This window comes from Sebastes umbrosus, chromosome 8 (genome assembly GCF_015220745.1).
Source record: "Sebastes umbrosus isolate fSebUmb1 chromosome 8, fSebUmb1.pri, whole genome shotgun sequence".
Classification (NCBI taxonomy): Eukaryota; Metazoa; Chordata; class Actinopteri; order Perciformes; family Sebastidae; genus Sebastes; species Sebastes umbrosus.
In genome coordinates, this window is record NC_051276.1 from 11,739,544 (window position 1) to 11,766,512 (window position 26,969).

The window sequence follows — 26,969 nt, forward strand, 5'->3', positions numbered from 1 at the left end:
CATTTTTTTTGGTGCGTCACACGTCTAAATTGCTCACAGCATTGTCTAATGTATCACTGACAGAAACTGCTACCCATAATGCAAAAACATAGTCAATGCTGAATAATCTTACTCGCAGTCATTGTGATAATGCCAAAAAGTGTCAGGCATTAGATGTAAAATAAAGGTAACCCATCTTCTGAATAATTGTCAGCAAACCTTTATGTGAACTTCAGAAAAGGGCAAACTATTCCCAAGTGTGTACAGCTGACCACTCTTTAAAAATCACGTTACATTGGCTAGAAAAGGACTGGGTTGTTTGAAAGGGGGTTGTGTGACTATTTGAAGGAAAACAAAGGCAGGACAGGCCTGTCACTAGGGGTGTAATGATCCATCAAACTGGATCGATTAAATGATCAACAATCCTATATCATCGATGCAAAGTGAAAACATCGATACATATCATCATCTTTAAGATGTGCCTTTATTTTTAAATTCCCATGGCACGTCTGTTTCCCCATTTTCGTCCAACGCAGCTCATTCCTAAGCATCCAAGCAGTTCTAGCGGCGTTAACATTAGCGAGTAAGCAGTCGGGAGGGAGGGGGAGAGAGTGAGAAAGAGAGGGTGTGTGTGACAGTGAGTAGCAGTAACATTATAGCTGTGAACGCAGCAGTGCAGTGTGTGTAAATTGCAGTTTATTTGTCGGTGAATAAATGCTACAAATCCTCAAGACCAAAGCCAAGTTCCTGTGTCTTGCTTGCTACCTGCTGGTTAAAGTGTAGGGGGTTAGCCTCGAAGTTAGCAACAACTTCAGCTCAGAATCACTTAGAGTGGGCTGACCTTTAAGGTGGACCGGCTATTCTCATTTTATTGACAAGCCGTTCACCAGCATTGACCAGCAACCAGACCTCCAACAACGTATATTTTTATTGTTTTTATTAAAAACAATAGCTTGTTTTTCATTTAAATGTGCCCAGTAATAAAATGTTCAAATCATATTTTAGTTGCTTTTTGTAAGTTGATACAAATTTAACTGATCGTGTTAAATGGCCATGTGATATCGTCTCATATCGATTACAGGCCCCTGAATCGAATCGAAAGCGAATCATGACAGACTTTGTGATATCGCCAAATATCTTATCGTTGTCCAAAGAATCAATATAATATTGTATTGTGATGAAACTGGTGATTTACACCCTTACCTGCCACTATCTTCTCTCTCTGAATCGACTATTTTCAGTTATGTCATTGCCTTTTCTTGTTTTGTCTTTTTCTTGTAGAACTTCAAAAGCTAAAGTTTTTTGTCATCATACTTTTCAAAACTATTGCCTGAAGCACCAAAAAATAACACAAACTGATGTGAAATCAGAAGTGTTTTATTGCGTAATATAGTATATGCTCCACAACAGTTTGGGCCTTGAATATATAACTGTTTGGAGTTATCGAAATTTAGCCCTTTGACTGCATAAAAAGGCTACCTATTAAACCATCAGTCATGTCCCATCATGTTAACACCACATCAAACAAGACTGACTGCTTTCATAACAGAACAAACTAAGTATGAGCAGTTTAAGAAAAAAATGGACTGTAAGCAGAAAAATGGGTGATGGGGAGAATTTTAACAAAGGCCATACATCTTAACTTTGCTTCAAGCTTGATTCATCCATAATTCAGCACAGCGGTGAGGAAGAAATATACAGTTGTAAACCATTAAGGATGGAAGACGTGCCACGCTAAATTCTCCAACTGCAACTTTTGAATGAATTTAGTGACATTAACTTTGCATGCGGCTTAATGAGACTGTCTGCAGTATTAATGCAAGGGCCCAAAGTAGTGCACTATGTTTCCATTAGATGCTCTCATAATGGGAATATAAAAGAATAATTCTGTCCATTTAACAGTTCCAGTGCTCTTGTCTTTGCCTCTCCTCAAACACTTAGTATGACGGCTGTTGTTTAATCTATAGAAAGATTAGAGGTTTGACATAATTTATAGCCCTCAGTGCCTCAAAATACATAAACATACATAGATGCAAGTCCCTAAAGAGCCTGATTTGCTGGTACAAATAACATTTAACATTAAACACCACGTTTTGTTCTTTTTACATGTATATGAATATATTATACAATCAAAGAGTGTAACTTTATAATTGCACGGCAGAAAAGGTTCACAGATGAGCACAACTCATTACCAACACTTCAACAATGAACTGACAGATATTCATTATGTTATTAATATGTGAAAAAGTGTTAAGGTATAAATTTGTACTGACAAAGGCTGTACCAGTATCAATAATAGTATTGGATATTGGCTCAATACTGGATTAAAACAAGCTATCAGCACATTGATTTCATTCCAATGTCATCCCAAGAGCATTACGTCAGAGATCAATTGATAACAAGCTGTTTTTCTCTCGTCTTTCTTTTTAATTTTTAGAATCACCTACATGCAGATATACATAGCTTCACAGATCCCACTGTTTCTCTCCTGATACCAATACAGACACCTAAATTCAGATACTCTTATTGATCCAATACCAGTGCTTCTTTTTTAATTAAAAATCTGTACAGCTCACTGTATGGAACAGATTGGCTTCATTCTTCTACGTGTAAGGTTGCAACTAGACATTACATCTTAACTATAAGTAGAGACATTTATATACCAGCTCTTTTTAAGTTTGTGCAAATTTTAATTATATTCTTGAAGGGTTATAAAACTGTGTTGTGACTAAGAAACTACTTACTGTGAGGTGAATTGGCCAGTTTTTGCTGATAGCCTGCTCTGTTAAATACGTATTGGCTCGGAAACCAATCAGTTGTAATCGCTTATCGACTGCACTAGTAGTTATCTCAGTCATTATCCCATCATCCCCTCAAAAAAGTCTAATTCAACATAAGTAGGAAAGAAAACAAACATGAGAATAAAATTAGCTAATTGTCATTGCCATTTACACCAATGAAGGCAATTATGCTGGGTTGTGGACTAGCTTGGGCGCAGAACAGCAAGCTATCACTGTCCATGCGATAAGTCGTGAGCATCGTTTAACCTGAACTAACTCTTCCTGTGGAATCTCGCTACTTACGTATGTCATTGTGTGGCGTTCACTGACCAATTGATATGCTACATGCAGCAACAAGCAATACATTTTGTAATGTTACGGAGGGGGGGACCAACTTTTGTCTATTGTGAACTGCCTTACAAAATAAAACAATTTGAAGATAATATACTTTGTATCAAAACTAGGGCTGTCAATCGATTAAAATATTTAGTTGCGATTATTCGCAATTGTCCATAGTTAATCGCAAATTAATCACGTTTTATCTGTTTAAAATGTACCTTAAATGGAGATTTGTCAAGTATTTGATACTCTTATCAACATGGGAGTGGGCAAATGTGCTTGCTTTATGCAAATGTATGTATATATCTATTATTGGAAACCAATTTACAACACAAAACAATGACAAATATTGTCCAGAAACCCTCACAGGTACTGCATTTAGCATAAAAAATATGCTCAAATCATAACATGGCAAACTGAAGCCCAACAGGCAACAACAGCTGTCAGTGTGTCAGTGTGCTGACTTGACTTTGACTTGCCCAAAATTGCATGTGATTATCATAAAGTGGGCATGTTTGTAAAGGGGAGACTCGTGGGTACCCATAGAGCCCATTTTCATTTACATATGTTGAGGCTAGAGGTCAAGGAACCCCTTTGAAAATGGCCATGCCAGTTTTTCCTCGCCAAAATTTAGCGCAAGTTTGGAGCATTATTTAGCCTATTTCACGACACGCTAGTATGACATGGTTGGTACCAATGGATTCCTTAGGTTTTCTAGTTACATATGATGCATGTATCTTCAATTTATCTTTAAACTGAGTCCTCTACAACCTAAGAAAGTTCGATTGTGTTAATGCATCAAAGAAATTAGTGTCAAAATGAATGAATATGCGTTACGCGTTATTATCGAGTTAACCTTTGACAGCCCTAATCAAAACATATTAATAACAGCTGACTGAAAGCACTTTATGGCTTGAAGCATGTTGTATCGGCTAATGACAGATCTATATGTCAACATGTTTGATGTTTACAAAGTTATTATGTCCAGTGACAAACATACAGTATATACAAGGTGTGCAAACGTAAAAAGTTGCCCATCCGGTACATTGTTTGGTGAAGGTGACTCACTGCATGATGGGATAGAATCTTCCCCATGACCTCTTTTAGGAACAAAGTAATGGAAAATAAATTAAATAAATATACAAATTCAGTTTCAGGGCAGTTCTCAGTGTGCACAGTGCTATTCAGTTGTGCTGCTGCAGGGAGTCTGGTTAACTTGAGCAGGTAAAGGTAGACCAACACAAAGTCCACACATGAGCTGCTCATGTGTGCATGCAAGGCATGTGCTCCTATTCTCTTTGCTCTTTTGTGCTGTCCTGTCACAATTTCCATTTACCTGCCACTTGTGTTTTAAGTCACCTCATTTCTGAGAGGATTACATGTCTGCTGTTAAAGCAGGGGGGAGACTGCAATCCCCATGCTGTTAGCTTCCAGAGTAATGGGCTTGAGCTGCAAGGAGAAGTGTTGGGAGAGGGAAGGAAAGAGAGAGAGAGAGCAGTCTTCCCTGAAAGTCCCGTTTCCCTTGAAATGATGACAAACAGAGCAGAGGAGAAGAGGTTTAACAAGGTGGCTGGATGTTTGCACTCCTCTGCACCCCGTGGACATCACAGGCACACAGACATACACATCCAGTAATGGCTCTCTCGTTCAATCATTACTGTCAAGGTGTAGCTTATATTACCTGCAGTGTGTTTTTAATGACTGCTGTTATAAATGGTATTTTTGGGATAAACCTTAAATCTCATTTTGGACCATTGGATAATGAAACTGGTTGTTATATGATTTGGCCACCTGGCTCTCTGCCCACTCCCATCTCCTGTTTTTTTTTTCCACACACACAGAGGATTTTAGGGGGAGGTGCTTTGGGTGGGTCTCCTCATGTTTTATGGATCATCCTGCTCCCTATATCTCGTCGCTGCCTGTTTCCTCTGCAGGGGGACTTGAGAAGAGGAAGAACAGTGTCATGTCTGGATGGTTTTACGCACTTCGTGGGTCAAGTTAACTACAACCGCGGGGGGGGGGGAGGTTTTCAGAAGTTTTGCATGATATCGTGGAAAGGAAGACCACCCGCCCGTGTGGTGTGGACTGTCCTGAACAAGCTCGGACCGCAGGAGCAGCAGCAGAAGAAGAAGCACCTTGCTGAAATGGGCGGAGGAAGCAGGGGAGCACTTGGTAACCTCATTTAATTGAGTGGAGATCTCATTCTGGGACACTTTCCTCTTCTCCAAAACCGCAGTTCTTGAGGTCTTAACCTCGTGATGCGTAAATGGATTAATTTGTGTCTCTTTCCAATGTGTTTCTGCTGGGCAGTGAGGATACAGTTGATGGAGTTAAACTCATGACGTGAGCTAAAAAAGAAAAACTGGACGTGAAGCACCCATGCAGAGTAGCTAAAAAAGTTGTCTTGATTACTTCTAGGTGTTATCATTTTGCATTATTTTTAATTTCTTAAAAAAACACCAGAGTTGTGAAGCCTCCCCTTTTCATTACCTTCCCCATTCTTATTTTAATGCTCTTAAATATATTTTACAACATATTTTAAAAAACCACAACGTTGGCAAAGGAGGATGGACACTGCCTGCGCGCAAGTGGGCACGGCGCCGTTGGCCGCTGGCGGCGGCGGAACCGGCGTGAGTGAGAAGGCGCCCAAACATCTGTGGAGGCAGCAGAACCAGCAGCCGGCGCTCGCTCCGCTCCACCACGCGCTGGTAGTGCGCAAGAACGACCGCGTGAGACAAAGAGGCTTTTCGGACACCGAGAGATACCTCAAACCGAGGAACATGGACCGGACTTATGCAGTGGACACCGGGCACCGACCCGGGCTGAAGAAATCCAGGATGTCGTGGCCGTCGTCGTTTCAAGGTCTTCGACGGTAAGGGGCAAAAAAAAAAAAGGGAAAACTAGCTTTTTTCCTCATCTAGTGTGTCTCTTTCTAATTCCCTCCATGGAAGATGGGCGTTGTGTGCATGGACTGACGCGCTGAAGTCTTTTGGCTCGTATTTTAGTCCTAACTTTGAGGAGGTTATCCATTTTTCTTTTCGACCTCTGTTTAACATCACTTTTCGTATCCCACCGTCCACATGCATTGACTATATACACTACTGTAGTAGGATGGATAAAGTATATGCTTGCTCAGTCGATAACAAAAAGGTAAAAAAAATGAATGAAATAGTCACAAAATTATCCTCACAACAGCATTGTTGTTTATGCATTTTTCTATCTCATAACTTATATCTGTTAAATATTCTTACAATAACGTAGCTTTAAAGGCGCAACTGTTAAATTTAGGTCAGAAAGATGTTTCTAGAAAAAGAAAAATGTGTTTGCTAAACAGTTATCACAGGCTTTTATGCTGATGCTCATATCTGTTTGTTAGATTATATCTGGCACACTAAAGGTAGGCAGAGGTGTACTTAGTGTAGAGTGATAACAGAGAGTGATGAAAATAAAAGGTAGGCGTTGACCAAAGGCAGGTCACAGGGAATATTCACATGTGCCCTGAACACAACACATGCAGGCAAGCCCCCCTCCTTGTACCTTTTTTAAAGTGTTTTGTGATCTTCAGGGATTAATACCTCTTAGTTTTATGATCACTAAAGATTATTATGATTCATGTTTGAAATGACTCTCTGGTAAGGAGGAAGAGATACAGTAAAAGACGGTTTTAGGCTGCATCATCACTAATACACGGTGACCACATTCTCTGAAATGACACTCTGACTCATGACACATAACATGGAAAATCTTAGCGCATGTATGACAAGTGCTGGGTGTCAAGATATCGCTTGCAACATACGTATTTAACCAGAGCAGCTACTGTAAAAATGAAAGCGATAATGTTTGCAGTTTTTAGTGAAGCCTGCCTTGCGTACAGACAGACAGAAACAAAAGCAGCTCTGCTCTCTGACAGCCCGGGTGTGTGGGGAAATGTTTCTGCTCTAATTACTCACTTGTTCTGGGAAGGAGGGGGGGAAAAAAAGGACCAACTGAAATGAAATCTGAGAAGGTCACCTCAGCTCCCCGGCTTAAGTGACTGTGGCGGATGTAAGTTTCTGTCAAACAGCTCGCTCGTTTCATTTCTTTCTTCCTCTCATAAAAATAAATTGGTGTAGAATATGAGTGATACTTGCCTGCAGGTCCAGTCAACTATAGAAAGCACACATGGCTTGTGTGTCCGACAGACATAGTGGTCCCTGTCACAGCGGCAGAAGCAGTCACATGGAGGAGAAGCCGGAGAGGGAGGGAGCGACGAGAGCACAGATGGAAGTGACATTGCAAAGTGGTGTGCTGGGATAAAACACCCCATGCAAGGTTAAAATATTGCATTGAACTTATATATTAACCTAACAAAGTGCAGTTTAACAGATTTTCACGTAACTCATCCGCATGGAGAATCATTCAAGCACTTTTCATATTTGCTTCAGGAGGGTAATTACACATAGATTAACCCAAACAAATCAAATCTTGCACAGGGGGCTAATTACGTAAGAGGCGCATTGCACTCCAGCACATATTCGGGAACACTTACAGCAGGCTAAATCAAATTTGGCCCCTTGTACAGCACAGCCCAGCACACCATTATGTGCAGTTGGTCAATAGGGTCATTTGGTTGGTTGTGGTTTTTTAATGTGCATCCATTGGGTTGCACTGTAATTCTTATTTCAATGTCTTGTGCTTCCCCTGGTACTCACAAGGGCCTTCATCTGGTGTGAATTTCATTAAATGAACACACCTTAGGGGTAGGAACCACAATAGACAATCCAATCATCACACATTGTCCACAATAACAATGCAGGTGCAATTGCAAGACAATCAGAACAGCAGCTGTCGCATAAAAAAAAAAAAAAGAGCAGCTGCGGTTAAAGTGTGCACCCATTTCTTGAAGTGACTCAAAAATAGCACATTGGTTCAAAGAAATTACAAAATATGTCAAATTAATAATCCATTGTTTCATGAAGACAACATTGCTTGGCATATTGCCTTATTGATTGTAAACACCAGCGAGTCCGCCCTCCTGGCAGTCATTGCATTGTTTGCATTGATTTAAAAGCCTTTCGACAGCCTTTGTGAACATGCAGCTAAGCTATGGCTGCTTGTCAAGGAAGACAGTGAACTTTTCCTCTATGCTTGAAAGCTTTTTAGCGCATAATAGTTGTACGTAATGCGCGTGTTGTTTACGTTTAAGCCATGCATTTGATTGACTTTTCCAATTATCATGACAGCGGCAGGTTGCGTATCTTTACATGAAAAACTCAGCAATCAAGTGTTGCTGCAAGCGAGATAAACAAGACACATTTCCTGATTGTAACAGACAGATGGAAACAACGTCTGAGGCAGTGCCCCTGTAGAAAACTAATCAGAAGAGCCAGCTACTTGCTCAACACATATAGTTGATATCAGTCTCACGTATAGAGAGAGACAGCAAATCTTTCCCTCAGAGGGCTGTGGATGTAGCTGCGTGTGCCCGAGCGGCTGGTTTTGCGCAACGTCCAGCAGCCCCAAGGTAAAACACATCACCCAAATGTGTCACAATGTAGGCTGGGCCTGCACGCCGCTCAAAGCTTTCTGTGAGACCTCAGCAAGAATCTGGAGCATCCTTGATGACGAGATGGCATTTCTCCCATTCCTCTCCTGCTGCTTGCCTGTCCCTGTATGGGGAAGCTGCAGGGGGGGTGGGGTTGGTGGATTTCTTTATCTGTGGAGAAGGAGGATCATGATTTCTCCTCTCTGTGTCAAATCACAATCGGTTCAGTGGGTGGAAAAGGAAATGTCAAAACAAAAAAAAAAGGATGAAACATCCAAGGCGGGAAGGGAGACGAGCGCCATCTGGACATTTTGTCCCCTCAGCAGCAGCAGATTGGAAAACGTACCCTTGCCCTCTCACTTTAGTCTACGCTGTATTTAACCGTCGTTGATTTTTCTTCAGCCAGTACTCCTCCTCCTACTGTGACCGACTACTGTGACTTGCCAGAGTGAGGTTTTTAGCCAGTATGAAGCATAAGCTCCTGGCTATGTCATTAGATCCTAAGGGCGTTAGTGAGCGAGTCAGGAACTGCTATTTGGTACGTGGCTATATATAACCCCAGTCATGGCCATATCCCAGTCATACTGCATAGGCTGCTACAGCACTGGCACAATACACATCTACTGTATGGCTAGTCTCCCAGGCATGTGGAAGATGCCCAGAATGTGCTAATGAACACATTGCGGACATGGTACTAAACTTTCCATTAGCAGAGATCAGCTTCAAACTTCATGTAGCTTGGGTAATGACTTTCTCCTGTGTTTAGTGTCACAGTATGAAAGGCAGGCAGAGCTGCTAATTATGTGAATGCCAGCCCCTTGTCTGGGTCTTATTGACCTGTTCACTCAGGCAGAAATGGAAGGTGTATTGAGCATGCTCTTTAGAAGAGTTCTGTGACTTACCTGGGCTTTGAAAGATGAGCATGTGCATTAGGAAGTCAGTGATGCAGACATATTGAGGTGGGAAGTCAATTTTAGTCAAACTGATAGTGCTGCAGGGCTGATCCTTATCAGAAGCTTCCTGATGTGTTATAAAATTATCATGGTAATAGATGTCCAGTGAGGATGATCGTGACAACTAATTTAGAAATGCACCGATACCGGACCGGATATCGGGCTGATCCTGACTCAAATAGCTGAATTGAATAGCGGTGACAATGGGGCCGATCTATTAAATTCAATTCTATGTTTATATACTATATACATTATATACTGGAATTCTAATTCCTGTTCAAGTTTTGACTAGTTTGTTTCTGCATTAAAAAGGTTTACACCTAAATTCTAATTCCTGTTCATTTTGAAGATTTTTTTGCCAAGTTGCTGGCGTACGATTTATTATTTTATTAATAAATAACAATTCACTAAATGTATATCTATGTTTTTATTTATTACATTTTGTTTTACAAAGTTAGGAAAGGGATATTTAAGTCAAGCCTAATGTTGCCGTACAGATAAAAGAATGATCCCAGTAACTTCCACAGCTTATTAATTTAGCAGTGACATTGAATCAATACTCGGTATCGGCTGATACCCAAAGCCCTGGTATCGCTATCGGTACTGAAAAAGTGAGATCGGTGCATCCGTAAACTAATTTCCCTGTCATTTAAACAGAAGTTTAAATTTTGACTAGTGGACTAGTCTAAAAGTAAGAAAACACTCAGAAAACAGTCAAAATTGAGCATGATTTAATCTATAGTTAAACATTGTCCAAAAAAAATATTGTGTATAATTATAAGAGCCATTTGAAATCGTTAGTCACATTTTTCATTAACCAAATCGTATTTTAAATAGCGCTGAAATCAATATGTACCCAGTGTCTGCTCCGGTCGCCTGGTTAGTAATGCGCCTAACGAACCCGGTGTGTTGGACTAGTCGACTAATCATGCACATCCCTAATGTACGGTAAATATCATCACTGAGGAGATAAAGACTTGTTTTCTATTTAATCCAGGTAACTTTAATTTCTTGTAATACAGCTGTAGATCAAATTTCTCCCTGCCTCCAGCTATGTGCACAGAAAACGATCTATCAAAAAGTACTTTATGCATATAGAATAGGTTTCCCAACATGCATACAGTGGTATACGCTGGTCATACAAGTGGATGGAATATGGTTATATTCCATTCACTAAATGGATGTAATACAACCAAACATTCTCATGGGAAACCATAAAAATCCATGCCACATGACAGCTACTCAGAATCCATTAGCAAGTCTGTAACATTTACAGTCAGTGGTTCTGTCAGCCATGTCTGTAATATAATCATGAAGTGACATTCTTTAATTTTAATTCAGTTGAAAAGTGACCTAACCTCCCTCTCTAACACCATACACCAGATCAAAGTATTATAGTACAGCATTATATAAAGTATATCTAATATCTTCTAGCTCAAACTTCGTTCTACACCTTTCACTGTTCCTTTATAGTTCCATATATAACTTACTGTGTGGAAGTTTGGGTAAATGCTTATAAATCAAACACAGATCTTCATCCTACAAAATAGATTCATAAGAAATGTAAACAAAACTACTTATAGAGAACCAACAAACCCACTCTCTCAAATTAAAAGCTCTCAAATTTTAAGATCTGGTTATCTTCAAAACAGTTCAAATCATGTGCAAAGCAACAAGTAAATTATTACTTACTACTGCTTACCACTACTAATTGTATCAAAAAGTTGTTTCAAATGAGAGACTCAACATGATCTGAGAGGAATCTGTATGTTCAAGAAACGGTTAGTGAGGACTAATGCCAAATGTCATTGTATTACAGTTCTGATTGAATTTTTCTTGTTTTATTTTGAATACCTCATTTTCATTAATAAAGTATTATTGATAAATTATTTAAAAAAAGTGGGTATGAAAGATATCTGGAATACCTCTAGCAAGTTATTCTATTTCTAAGAGACATCTTGCAGAAATGTGAAGGGCAATATAGTCTGTGAAGTAGGGTTGGGAGATGTATTAAAACTTTCCCAACAGCTCAACAACCGGTGATTGCCGATATATTCACGAAGGTGTGTGTGAGGCACGCACAGGAGGATTAGGGAGTCCAGCTGAAATTTGTGGTTCTTAATGTGAAAATCTAATTTAACTGAAACATTACAGCCTGTAGGCTACTCTTCTTCAATTAAACAAAATAAATCAACTTGAGATCTTTGCTAAGCAATACGCTGTAAAGACAGGCTGAATAGCTGTCCGACACTATTTGGAAAAGAGTCAGACGGCGCCAGATAAAAGACGCCTCCGCATGCAGCATCCAAGTGAGCAAACATAACTATGCTATTAAATGATCAGGGTGCACAACTTCACATACAGTCTTTGGTCTGGTTCTCAAATATGATTTATGAATTGATGTTGCTTTTCAACACCAATCAATCGGACAGCAACCACAAGGCGCTGGGGAACGCTTAATCAAAAAAGCGCTCACTGTTCCTTTCTGAAAAGTTCTGAGATTTTCAACTCGAAACTCTTAGAAACGTCCACACAAAAGAGTCCAAGCACTCTGTAACTCTCTAGGCGGCCGCATACACTCTCTCCTCTTTGGGAGCATCTTTTTTCAGAGTGCTGACTTTTTTGTGCGGCCGCTCCGAGTGCTTCTTGCTGAAAATCTCGGAACTTTTTGCCAGTTCCTATTCGTGCATGCTTTGAATGGCTCTTTACAGGTCAATTATTTGCTGAGTTGAATTCTCAAGGAAGCAGACCATTTAATTAGCGAAATTGCCTGTACACTCTGGACAGGTCGTCAGCATATCACAGGGCTGACACGTAGAGACAGACAAACATTCACACTCACATTCACAGCTACGGGCAATTTAGAGTCAACAATTAACCTAACCTGCATGTCTTTGGACTGTTTGAGGAAGCCGGAGTACCCGGAGGAAACCCACGCTAACACGGGGAGAACATGCAAACTTCATACAGAAGGGCCCCAAGCCTGCGACCCTCTTGCTGTGAGGCGACAGTGCTAACCATATATGTCTATGTATATACTAGGGATGGAACGGTTCAGGTAAAAAATCTGAACCGTTCCGTTCGCTAGTCACGGTTCGGGTCGTGTATGAATTGTTCGGTTCATTTGAAATAAGTTATGAGGCCGATTGTGTATTTTTGTCATGTAGAGTTAGGCTCCCATGTATTGTCACACTAGAAGTCAAGGCCTGTTGAAGGAGGCTGGGACACGGGCGGACATGGGTCTTGAGGTACGGGGTATAACACATGCGCAGTGTAACTGAAGCTGCGGTCGTGCGTTGCTATTGGCTCAATTTTGGCGAGTGCAGACCAGATTTTACTGCACGTGTTGTACCCCAAAGATATGACGCGTTGAGGAAGCGTGACCAGCCTACATCTCAGTTGGCACGGATGAAGTGCAGAGTGCGGCTGTCAGTCAGTTAAGGAAATGGCGAGTGGACACGACAAAGTACAGTTAGAGGATCCACCAGCATCGTTTCGCGCTGCTGCATGGGAGCATTACGAATTTAGTGTTACCTATGAAAATGACCGAAAAAAGGTGGTGGATAATACGTCATTGACAATGAAGAAGTGTTTATGTTCCTTATGTAAGCCATACTTTTGTTAAGGCAAACATTTTTTAACTTATTTTTGCCAAATAAATGAAAAGCATGTTGAAATCAGAACATGACCTCCTTGCTGTAACATAAATGTACCGTGCTGAACCGAAAACCGTGATATGAACCGAACCGTGAATTTTGTGAACCGTTCCACCCCTAGTATATGCTGTATGTATATACTGTATACAGACACACACACTTATGTATATATATACTTTGTATATATATATATATATATATATATATATATATATATATATATATATATATATGTATATGTATATATATATATATATATATATATATATATATATATATATATATATATATATGTATGTACTGTATATTAGGGATGCTAATTTAGAATTTCTTTTCTAACCGATAACCGACCCTCGTTAACCGATTATTAACCGTTAACTGACAAGATTAGTGCGTTGCATGCAGTGCTACTGTGGTTTTAGTGCCTAACAAGCCGCCCAGCTGCAACGATAAGTCACCAGCTGCAGTGTATGTACAAAATAGGCAAGTCATTCCCCAGTTCACCCGTCAGGGACAGTTTAGCAGCCACGATGCTATTGTGGACACATGCAGCCACTTTCCCAGTAAAAGTCTCCACTGCATCATTTAGTTTAGCTGCGAGGTTGTCAGCTGTGTGTCTGCCTGGCTACTCTGTCAGCCTGGCTGTCCAACAGACTGTGTGTGTGTGTTTGTGCTGCGTTCGCAACTGTAGCATTGCTGGTGGCTTTGTGCTCACCGTTGTCACACACATACGGTCTGTCATCGTGGCGTAATGTTAACGAGTGCCCGACAGACCGTGTGTGTGTGTGGTGGCAGTGAGTGTGAATAAATGCTACAACTCCACAAGACCCAAGCCAACTTCCTGTATCTTGCAACCCCGTCTCAGACTCACTTAAAGTGGGCTCTTAAGGTGGACCAGCTATACTCCTTTTTATTCCATTTTTAATACTTCTTTTAACCGTATAACCAATTTACGCATTAATCTGTAAAAATTCTTAATGTCGGTTAACGGTTAAACGATTAATAATTAATATCCCTAATATGTATATGTATATATGTATGTGTGTGTATGTATATATGTATATACTGTATGTGTATATATTTATATATACTGTATATGCATATATGTGTATATATACGTATGTGTGTGTGTATATATATTTATATATATGGCGATGCAAGCATGCCGTATACTACAACATTTGGTGCATACAGTACAGCATGTACTAAATGGTAGCTCCTCACATTTTTGCAAGCTGGCACATTAAAACATACAAATGCTCTGCTGCTTTCTTGTGGAGCGTGAAGCGACAACACAATCTGTTTCATCGATTGCCATCGATTTTAGTGTCACATCAAAGAAAGTGGTAGCAGGAATTGCTTTCTTTGTTCTGAGGTTAAAGCAAACAATTCTCTGCGATCATTCCTTAATCCAGCTACTTTCAATTAAAACTGCATAAAAAGGGGAAAAAAATGCAATCTTGTAGGAGTTAGTAGTGTCCTATACCAAAGCAAATACTGATTCAAATTAAAGGGAAAATGAATGTTGTATGAACACCTCTGTTGTTGTACAGCACTGCTTAGCCTGCTTAGGGAACATATTCGTCCAATGTGAGAACTGGACAATATCCAGCAGGAACCACAGACCAGTGAGTGTGACTTGCTCTAGGAAAAACATTATTGCTTCATAAATAGAGGAGCTGAAACGGTGATATCTCAAATAGAGACGGAGCTCCAACAGCGTACATGTAGCAGAGAGGATTGGTCATCTAATTTTTACCAGCAGGAACAGGCATTTGTTTTAAATTGCTCTCCCCTGGCTTCCCATTCCTCACTGGCCATCTGCTAGGCTAATAAAATGCATGAAAACCATTTCTGAAGGACGGCATTGTAAAGGGCTACAAGCCAAAGCCTCTCTCAGACTGCCTGCTTGATGCTGGGTGATTCCCCGAGCTCTTGGCTGGCTGTGCTGTGCCGATCACATTACACTCAACGGGATGATAAAGACTCTTGCTGGGCTAGCAACAGGTCTGGTCTAGGGAGTGCTGATAGCTTTGAGAGAGACCATACAGACATATGAATTATTGATTGTTTCTGTCAGGATATCTGAGAGAGAGCTGTGGAGAGAACAATGAAAACAGGAATTACTTGTCAGCATTTATTACTCATGAAAAGGCACATGGTCGTGAAATGGCAGAGCTCCACTAATTGCATCATGTTTCATGGCCATCAAAGTCACCATCGCTGTGACGCCACAATTGCTTCCAAAGGAGTCTTGAAATATTTGTGCCTCTTCAAAGCTGATTGCAAAGTAAAACACTGCCTATGCCATAAATTAGGTCTGTAGTTAATGTTTTTTCTTGTTGTGTCTTTGTGTATGGATCTGATTTAGGGATGTCACAATACCAGAAATTTAGTAGTCAATAGTGAAATAGTAGCAAAAGTCTACGATTCTCGATACCAATTCGACACCACGGTAAAAAACAGAAGTAAAACAATAAATCCCATGTACTTCAACATACACTCCTTTATTACTGTTTGCATACTGGTTTTTGTTAGGAAGTTAAACAGGTCATAATTCCCTCTCTATTATCTATTTTATATTGCTGTGAAAACATCATTCCCGCCAAAAACTGCATTTTACAAGATTATATTTGAACACATAACGTTAGAATTTACCTTCGCCCAATACTAATTTTTACTGAATAGAGCCTGAATGCACCTCCCATGTTGAAATTGGCAGGACGAGAGATAGTTAAAGTTAGCTGTTAGCTCCGTCAGGATTGGGCAGTTTACCGGCTGCTAACAGCTAACATTAACAAGCTCTCGTCCTGCTGATTTAAACACAGATTTGTTGTTCACAACGTAACATTATCAGGGAAAAAATAGGATGCGTGTCGATACTGAGTTTACGGCGTCTCAAAAACATTTTCTATCGTTCCTGGGACGCCGTTTTGTCTCGGGCCCTGATTGTACTTACAGTACCTGTGGCACTGTAGAAAAACGAGTACCAAAGCATCGGTTCTCGTGACATCCCTGCATCTCCGAGGCATTCAAATCCAAAAGGATGCAGTTAACTTACTATTGAGGCCGCGCACCCTGTTTTTGCCCTGATAAAGCAACATTGTGAACAACAAATCTGTGTTGAAATCATAGAAATAAACTAAAGCAACCTCGCTGTCAAAAAAATTATCCACCGATTGCCCGGTCACCATTTTGCGCAGACGAGATCCGGTGTTCATATGTTTATAATATATTGATATTCTGATTTGGTAAAATGTGAGAGACGAAGAAGAATGGAAATAAACATTACATTTTAAACACTAAACTCATTTTAGTAGTGGATGACTCAGACTTCTCTCCACAGAGATTTAAAGCTTTGTATAGGGCAGTGACCTCCTGCTGACAACTAGCACTCACAGGGATATTATGTCTCATTTTCCCTGTAGGACTGGACAGACAATAAATAGGATTTCAAGTGGTGATGATCAGAATCTCTGTAGAAGCAAGTGGTAGTGGAATTGCTTATCAGTGGGAGCAGACAGGAGTGACATTGAAAAAGCAGTCTTGTGTAGACCTCTAATTTACACTACTTTCTTTCAATGGCATGCTGATCAAGTAGACAACATTGGGAAGCAATACATTCCATCGCATCCTGTGATGTCACAATGAAAACACATGATCTCACACAATGGCTGTAATAGAGCAGTTAGGTTGCAACAGGTAGTAGAGCGGCAGCTATTAGGTACCACCTGCTGGAATAAATGGGCTAACAATAAACAGCCTGATGGCAAGTTAAGGCTTCCTGAACACGATCAGGGTTTTAAACTGCACTTTAGTGAAGGGAGCTGTTGTGGGAGTTGTCATGCTAGGCCTCAATACCCAATGTTGATGCTTGGTTTCTCAGATAATTTCCCTCAGCTTTTGATTATTCTTTTTTCCCTTTGCCAATTTTCTTTCTTTCTCTTTTGATCATTATGTTCTCTTGAGACATTTTTTTTTTTCCATCTCCTGCCTGATTCACTGACGCAAACACAGGCACACAAATAACAGCATTGGTTTGTGCTGATACTGACATATAGTTACTCCCCTGTTTTCATCTTCCCTATTGTTTTTTCCTATCTCTCTCTTATTCGCTCTCATGTTCTTTCTATATATTGATCCCCTTTTCTCTTTCAGCATATCAAATGATTTGCTAATATAATATTTCCTGCATTGCATTGCATGGTAGAGAGCAGAAATGAAGGCAAGACAGTCAAAAATTTGGCATGGTAATGAGTCCCAGAATTTTTTCCTGGGGAGTTGGTGGACCAAGCCATAATTACAAGGCCAGTTAGTATTGGACTCTTAAGTATTTTAGGGGTGTTTGTATGCCTTTATTTGAGATTTTGACAATAGAGAGATGGCAAGAATTGAGGGGAGAGAGACGGTGAATGACAACAATGGTCCACCGTCAGACTTTATGCGTGAGAGAGATCGATACAGTTGGCCTAGAGTGAGCCGGCCTGTACCTTTTGGTGATGCAATTTCTATAACGTAAATCAGTCACAAAGAAATCAGCAGATCTTACAGTGATTTTTTTTTTTTTACACAAAAGATATGTTTGCTATGTACCTGTTTTCTCCCAAAATCGATAATTTCATTTTCAGATCTCCTATATAGCCTTAAAAGGTTAACAGCAATCTGTTTATCTCTACGGTCGTTGTTCTACCAAAATATGGCTGCCGCTCATGACAAACACAAGCAAACATAAACGCAAACAACTGTAAGCAACCTACCCACCCTGCAGGCTACAAATGAAATTCATATAATCAGATTTGATCATATTTTGTCAAAACTGAGTGTTAGGAATATATACTGAGCATAGTGATGGACAGCAGAAAAGTGGATATTGCTGCAGGAGTTGTTTAAGGAGTTTCTGGACATTGTGATTGATCCCTTTTCTGTCGTAATCCACTGACATGAATTCAGGATGATCATGGCAAGCTCTCTATGTGAAGGATGCATCTATCTTTTTCTGCTAATTTACAAGCCTGCAGGATGTGTGTCTTTGATATTGAAAAGATTGTAGGTGGAGTAGCGGTTTAAGACTGTGACTCATGCGTTGATTCCATGTCACTGTGGGGATTTGACTGGCAAATAAATCGGTCCAAGACCATTTGCTTATTAACAGGAGATGGATTTTGTAGCAGACCCATGGGGAAGAATGGAGAGGCTGGTCTTGATGGCTCCTATTACAGAGCCATTAGGAGAACTCTTCAGATTGTGTAGCAATCTTTGTAGTTACATCATTATCGGGGATTGTTCTGTTTATCCATCTTTGCTTGGTTTATCACCTTTAGAATGACTGTGAGCTATCTGAAAGAAACCAGCTCTTGTGGGTAAAGTTATGTTCATGTCATTTACAGTAATTTCCAGTTTGTCACAGTCTTTTCACATCATTATTGTAAATGTTTTGTAAATCTTGATTGTATTTATAGAGCAAAACTCTTTCAAATACACTTTTTTTTAGCTGAGAAAATGTAATTTTTGTTCTTACACCATTCACTACAAATTCACTGCCCAGTCACAACCACTATTACATATTAGCATATTAATAGAGTGCTCCAGGGATGACATATTTTGATAGGCCAACCAGAAAGTTAGCATCGCCCTGGTTCCCTCGACAAAAGGCCAATGGGATTTTTCCATTGGGTTTTGGATTATTGCATATAATGAGCTCTGGGGCAAACATACGTTTATGATACTTACACGTTTTGATCAGCAATATAATTTTCACAAATAAATACCACTTTATGATTTTTGAAGTGTGGTTGCAACCTCCAGAAGTAAAAAGCTAACGTTAGGCTATAAACGAACTACACCATGATTGCATGAGCATGAGTATAAACAACGAGGCTGTAAAGGCGGATGAATCGGCGTGATGACGTTTAGTAGTCTCATTTAGCCACTTGTTAGCAACCGTCTTTTTTAAGACGCTTAAAAGCTTAAAAATTCACCAGCGTGATATTTATTGATGTATTTTATGTCAAAGAACAAAACGTTAAATTCTCTTAAGCTTGTGTTTAAACACAGACCTTATTTCAGGCATCTAACTAAAAACCCATTGACCTCCAGACGAGGGAACCGGAAGTGCTAAAATTCTAACTCATTCCCTGGTTTTAGGACTCATTCCTGTAGCACTCTATTAGGGCTGTCCTTGACCAAAGAAATCCTTTGTCGACTAACACTCATACGATTTTGCTGACTAATCGGTCTGTAAAACTGAGTTTCTACACAAAGAATCACACAAAAGCACTACTTTAAAGCTTGTGTTTACTAGAGATGTGCTCATACGTTTCTTGGACATAAGTCATTCAGCATGAAATCGACTAAAGAAATCTAAGACCAAAACAACTGATAAGTCGACTAATCTTGAATTTCCCTCTGGATCAATAAAGTTTCTATCTATCTATCTATCTATCTATCTATCTATCTATGTATCTATCTATCTATCTATCTATCTATCTATCTATCTATCTATCTATCTAATCAACTAAGAAGAGGGGGCAGCCCTAATGCTAATGTATTTGAGCAAGTTCCTGTTGCCTGACAGGTATTAATAGCATTTAATATATTCTTATATACAATACACAACAACTGAATAATGGCTATATTTCTGTGTAGTTATAAAAATGTCACATGAAACAATGATATTAGTACTGCTAAATCGTTACTAATAGCATTTAAGCTATGCTAGCGACATTAAAGTGATCAAGTACACACTTGCTGTAGGCTTGAAAGGTGGCTCCGCCAGTAGACAAAAATATCAAACTCCTCATGGAAACTCCCAAGCTTACAAGGGGTGAGTATTTCATACTAATAGTATTTTGGATGGACTATTATTCCTTTAACCCTTAAACCAGTCATAAGCATGCAGGATGGTCACTGCTTTCATTTGGCATTGGTTTTTTCTTTTAGTTTATACGGTTTCAAGCCCCCACTGTCACATACATTCAGAAGTGTCTGGCCCTCTGTCCACAACAGAATCAGGCAATAATGAACAGTACACATAAACACCCACTGCAGCATAGTGGTTCTGTTATGTTGGTTAGAACGGTTGGCCTCTATTAGCCAAGTCTGTATTCTCTCTTCCATCCATTATGCTTCTGTATAGCTCAGTCTGTACTATTAAGTCTGGCGGTGCTTTTCCTGGCCCAGTTGTGGCAAGCTGACTGTGTTTCTGCTACTGCAATGTATTTTTTGTTTTTGTGTAACATTGGTCATCTGTATAAATAATCCGTTCCATCTTGGCTATGATTTAAAATGTGGCTGTGACATCCATTTCATTAGTCTGATCTATGTCTTGTGAAGTCTGACTCCAGAGATGGGTATGTTGCCATAAACATCATAAAAATGTCAATGTCACTCCCACAGAGAGTAGCGTCTAAAAACCACAAAGTAAGGACTGCAGCTTTCACAGACTGTGACACTTGACGGCAGACTTTCAGCAGCTTTTCAGAGATGTTCAGAAGCCCAGTCGCTTTCTGTCAATCTTACAGAGTGGCAGTAATAAGAATGGAGAATCTGTAGACTCCAGTGCAACCTGTGAGCCCCCAGTAGAGATAATGTTGACAATGGCTTGCCTTTAACTATTCCATCCACACCTTGGCCCGTGCTGTTTGTTTGCATGGCACAACTGGAATTATGAAGTATGAAATAGAGCTGTCCTGTTTGAGGTGAATCATAATCTTGCGTTTTCCGTGAATGCATTCACAGAAGGTCACCTTGCTCATTTTGGAAATAGTCGCCATAGCTACATGAGTTGGAGGGGTGCGCTGATTTCATTAGTGATGAGATCTCATGAGGATGCTTTGAGGACAGCGAGCAGAGTGCAGGAAAGACGAGTATGGGGAGATTATTTGTGAAGAGTAGGACAAGATGGGGAAGTTTTGTCTAGAGCAGTTTTCATCAAACTCTTAACTGAGTGCTCACTATTTGAAAATACGCAACAAGTTACCCTGTGGAGATTTTAAACACTTTTACCAGTGGGTTCCCACTTTGTTACACAATCCCGGCCAAACCGCATTTACCCCCTGAGACCCACAATAGACCCATTTTTGTCCTTTTTAGGCGGGTACAGGGAATCTTTAGGGGGAGATAGCGGGTCAACAGTAGATGACACTAAGAAGTGACTGAAAGCTGGGAACCTGAAGATTAATTTGAGATGCAGCTCAGCACTGTGTGTCAAGTTGTTCTAGTCATAAATGAGAAATAAACATGAATGAATGAATGAATTATTCAAAATACATTGTGAAAGTGTATCAGGGCTTGGAACTAGGGTCGCTAATTTTATTAACCTCTGAAAGACGGTAAAGTCAGTCGGGATCGCGGGTCTCAGAAGGTCAAACGTGGCACAATTTGAAATGTTAGAAAATCAGCTGTGTAATTGTTTTTATGAGGAAGGAGACACATTCAACATGTTTGTCAGGCCTCAAGGATACACACGATGCGTTCTGGCGAGAAACACTGAATTTAAACAGACTTGAGTAGCTCTCAGTCTGATATTTGCCACACTTGACACCTGTCCAGATTCATGTCAAGTAAAGTTTGCTTGGCAGTGGGTTTTGTGCAAAGACAGAGTCAAGACCTCACAATGTGAATACAAGTAGAGGCCCTGCTGCCATACTTTTTTACTTGGCTATATATGCACACAGTTAGGCAGGGCAAGAGAAATGTGGTAGACTGTTACACTTGATCTGTTTTTTCTAGATGCAGCAGTGATAAAAAAAAACAACTGATGTGTCTGCAGGGCATCTTGGAGCACCGAGTGACTGTGCCCCACTTCCATCCTTCCCTCTGGTATGCCCTACCTGCCTGTGTGCATCTACATCATTTAGCACAGGATTGCTCAAGGCTCAACTGTAACATATCAGAAATTAATATTTCAAAGGCTGCAGGGTTTCAGAATGTAAAACAAAACGACAAGTTGGAAATATAAAATGTACCTTGACCATTTGAGACACAACTCTTCATTTCTCCTACTGATTGTGTAGTTAATGTGCTGTAAAGTCAAACATTAAACTCATTGTTTTTTAGAATATTTATTCAGAAGTCAGTTGTTCTCAATCTTTTATTTTTCTTTCTTATGGTTATGTATACTGACAATGAAGGCACCAAATAACAAATGCTACCACTTAAATCTACATTCATGCAGGGTAATAAGACTTGAAAATGCCATCAAAACAAGTCTACCCTCAGAGTTTGCTTCACTCTCACTCGACAGCATGCTTTTGCTTGAGGTTGTGGAGGAGGTTTATAGCATTGTCATTCTTCATTGTCTTTGCTCTCAGGCTAACGTCACAGCCAGCTGTGGTTTCAGCCTCACCTGACACTCTAAAACCACGCCATCCCCATACAGTGGGTGCACCATAAGGGACTGAAATCTCATCGCCATCTTAACCCATTTGTCTTCTCTTGTCTTGCTCCATTTATCATACACACCCACTGTCTTGCACTAGACACAAACGGGCAGCGTTGAAGTTAAAGATAAAGCAGGGGAGAGAGAGAGAGAGAGAGAGAGAGAGAGAGAGAGAGAGAGGAAATTAGTTTTATTCCTGTCACATTGTTAAAAGATCCAGAACATTTACATTTAGAATACCATGTTTTACACATTTCATTAAAATATATGTAAGCATTGGAGAACTTAATATCTAATATGGTGCATGTACTACCCACAACTGCTTCAATGCTGCATTTACCCACTTTAGTGACTTAAAAGTTGGGAGCTGCACAGTACACAAACTTGTGCCAAACTGTGTGCGCATGTGCCAAAATGAGTGAAATATGCCCTCTAGCTTATTTCCCCCGAGTCAGTATTTAATGAGACTGCAGGTCTGTCCATCATATTGAATCATTGTTTGTCTTCTGGTCCCATCACTGATGCTATATACACTACGAGCTGGGTCATATTCCTGCACCAAAAGGACTTTCTTACTGTGTCTACCTACCACGTTAAAAAAACGTAGTGTGAAACCCATCTTTAGTGTGGCCAGTTGTTTATATGATGTACATGAACAAAAAGTTTTTTTTGGGTGTTCATATCACAAGGGCATGACATGTTTTGTAAAGCAAAAAAGTGCTACATAAATGGAGTTTACCATTTTGTTAAGAGTGTACTCTGAGAACGCGTGTGCCATTTAACCAAGCATACACAAGCCTTTATGAGTCAGCTGGGCTGAATGTGTTAGATATAGAAGAGACTTATAACATCACAAAAGGCATTTTTAGATCTCCGTGCCGGCGACAGCCGTGGCCAAAGGTATTATGTTTTGGGGTTGTCTGTCCGTCCGTCTGTACATACGTCCAGTCCATTATTGTGAACGCGATATTTCCGGAACGCCTAGAGGGTATTTCTTCAAATTTGGCACAAACGTCCACTTGGACTCAAGGACGACATGATTTGATTTTGGTTGTCAAAGGTAAAAGTCACTGTGACCTCACATCTGTCCCATTCCTGTGAAAGCGTGGGACAGATGTGAGGTCATGGATGCAACTTGACCATGAAGAGAGTGCCTCATATTTTCTGCCTTTCACTCAGAAGATAAAACTCAACAGTGATATAAAAAAATAAGTAGAGCTGTCAGAAGTGAAGGCTGTGCATTGCTTACCTTGCACGGCAGCTGGATTCTCTCGATGTCGCGCGAATCGTTGGCTCAAATGTCACACAAAAATCCATCTTGGCAGGCTTCAAGTAATGCGTTTAACTTAGCAAATTGTGAATATCACATAAGTTACTGTAAGTTTCACAAATGCATGTTTGTAATTGTGTGCTTTTGAGTTTTAATTTTGACTTTGTCTTAGTATCAATATGCACATTTTGTCTTGTTATAATCTTTTAACGTATCTTTTTTGTTAGTGTAGATCACAATCACTGATATTTACTGACTTTCTAAAGCTCTTGCTTTCTCTCTAAGCAACTTACTTCTCCTTGTCCCCGGTTTCTCTTTCTCTCTGAGTGTCTCGCATCCTCCCCAGAGAACAGTTGTGTATGTTTAACTCTCCTCCGGGATCCTTGTGTCTCTGCTCCCTGGTGTCTCTGAGGATTCTCTGGTGATGAATAGCGCTCCATAGATCTGGAAGCAGGCATGATTTAAACTGCACCAAATTCAGCGTGGCTATAAACCACTGTCCCTATGCTGCCATATAACCAAGATACATCGAAGCCAAACTGAAGGTTAAGAATTTGTCTTCTGCTGCTGTAGTGAATAGCAATGTGGGCCTGATTGAATGTGAAGAGTGTATTTGGCTTGGCCACACATATGGCATGATATATTTGACAAACTTTAAAGAAATACTTCACACTTTATAGCTCTATTTTCTTGTGTTTGCACCACCAGCAAATGTGTTTGGTCATTTTTGCCTTCAAATGAATTGGCGTTGACGTGTGTAGAGTAGTAGTGGCACAGCTGAGGTTGCGTTTATGCAAATCGGTTAATGCAGTTATTCACTTTGGCTTAAAATTGTGTTTCCAACAGCTTATGATATACGTCTTATTGCAAAACCAACTGCAAAGTGCCGTTTTTGTAGCTTTTGTATAGCGCAGGACATACACAGACATTGAAGGCCTTTCATGTATGTTGTTGAGTTTTGCGTCTTTCACTTTGATATACAATCTTTCATCTAGTTCAGATTTTTGGCATTTTTCACTATTTTCTGTCAATTTATAGACCAAACAGTTATATCATACAGCAGCAGGAGTGATACATACTCCCCATCTGCAGCAGGAATGTGCTGCGAGTAATTATGCACGGGTCAACACACAGTGTGAGTATCTTAAGTAATTCACTCCTCTGGAACATCACCGGTATTTAGTCAAATACAACCTTTTGTGCTTTCTGTGTGAGTAAAGGAGGCATCATCAGAGCTTATGTTCTCTTTTTTCTTAAAGCAAAATTTCAAACAGCTTTCTCTGATCTAAGCTAAAAACAATTTTCTATCATTTTAACAGGATTGTTGTGGTGAGTTATCAGTTCGTGCAATCATGTAAATGGCTCAAACACACCACTGATTTTCTCAACATATCTGCAGTAATGGAGTTATGTAAACGTAGTACGGTGAGACTAACTGAAGGCAAACTTTTTAATCACTTTAGTAAACAACAAGAGCTGTTGGAGTTTGGTGTTGTCCTTTTTTTCCCACAGTAGGAACACAGAAGAAAGAGGCAATGTTGTTCAATGTCAAAAGTAGTTAAATTCAATTTGCTGAGTAAATGCGTTCAATACAAGCACTTAAAGGCAGAAAGAATACGTTAATAAGACAAAGAGTCTACAGCCATGCTAGTGGCTTTGTGAGGCTGTACTTAGACACAGAAGTGCCTCGAGCTAAAGACTTCAGTTGTAACTAGGGCTGTCAAAGTTAATGCAATAATAACGCATTAACGCCACTAACTTCTTTAACGCATTAACACAATCGATCTTTCTGAGGTTGTAGCAGGCACAATTTTAAAGCTAGTGCATGCATTGGTACCAACCATGTCATATTAGCTTGTCGCGAAGGAGTTTAAATAACGCTTTAAACGTGCGCTAAATTTTGGCGAGGAAAAACTGTCATGGCCATTTTCAAAGGAGTCCCTTGACCTCTGACCTCAAGATATGGATAATGGGTTCTATGGGTACCTACAAGTCTCCCCTTTGCAGACATGCCCACTTTATGATAATCACATGCAGTTTGGGGCAAGTCTTAGTCAAGTCAGCACACTGACACACTGACAGCTGTTGTTGCCTGTTGGGCTTGACTTTGTCATGTTATGATTTCAGCAAATTATTTTATGCTAAATGCAGTACCTGTGAGGGTTTCTAGACAATATTTATCATTGTTTTGTGTTGTTAATTGATTTCCAGGAATAAATATATACATACATTTGCATTATGCAAGCATATTTGCCCACTCCCATGTTGATAAGAGTATTAATTACATGAAAAGCAATTTGAACAGATAAAAAAATGTGGGATTAGTTTGCGATTAATCACGATTGATCATGGACAATCATGCGATTAACAGCCATAGTTGTAACATTAGCATATCCAGCATCCAGCAGCAAAAGTGAACTGCGGTCAGTGAGCCGCGGCCTGTAAAGGTCCTCTGCAGACGGCATGCTCGACTCAGTCCGCAGAGCCCTGAAGCCCCGCCCCCGCTGCTGTAGAGAGCGCTATCGCTTGTTGATACAAAGTTTATTAATATTGAACGTGTCGTGGGTCCCAATTGCACCACATTCGACACTGCGTGTCCTTGGTTCCCCATCGATACCTCTGCCAAGTGTGAAGTAGATTGGATGAACGGTTCTTGAGATATGCGAAGGACATACAGACAGACCGACAAAGATTCTTTGCTTTATAGTTAGATAACAGATGATATGTGATAATAAAGTCTTGACAGAAAGTCTTTGACGCTTAGACTCCACAGGAAGATTTGCAATGGAGGGCCGTCTGCCCTGAGCAGCAGCCAGATAAATCTCCCCATGGAGTCCAGACACTGGTGTTGAGGGTGGTTGATGATTCTGCTCAGACTGGTAGGCCGATGAGGCTGATGAATTGATAAAGCTGATGAATCTGCGAAGACTGGGAGGTTAAGGGGCATGTGAAACAGCAGCATGGACGTACTAAAGGCTGAGAGAGAATCTTATAGTGTAAGAATGTAGGTGTGTTGCTGTGCTATTCGTTAGAGGTGACCAGCTGATGAGAACAACTGATATCATGATTGACAAACCCAGACAATGAGG

General features: G+C 40.1%; 1 protein-coding gene across 7 annotated transcripts in view; it reads left to right on the plus strand.

Annotated features, from left to right (window-relative positions):
• The window catches only part of pde4d (phosphodiesterase 4D, cAMP-specific), a 218,555-nt gene that overhangs the window by 48,305 nt on the left and 143,281 nt on the right, over positions 1-26,969 (plus strand). The window contains exon 1 of one of the 7 annotated variants that reach the window (XM_037779039.1): positions 5,651-5,970. The exons of the other annotated variants lie outside the window; for them this stretch is intronic. Within the exon in view, the coding sequence (XP_037634967.1) occupies positions 5,666-5,970 (305 nt within the window). The 5' untranslated portion in view covers positions 5,651-5,665. Of the gene's footprint in view, positions 1-5,650; positions 5,971-26,969 lie in introns of those variants that run through there. 7 annotated transcript variants of the gene reach the window in all.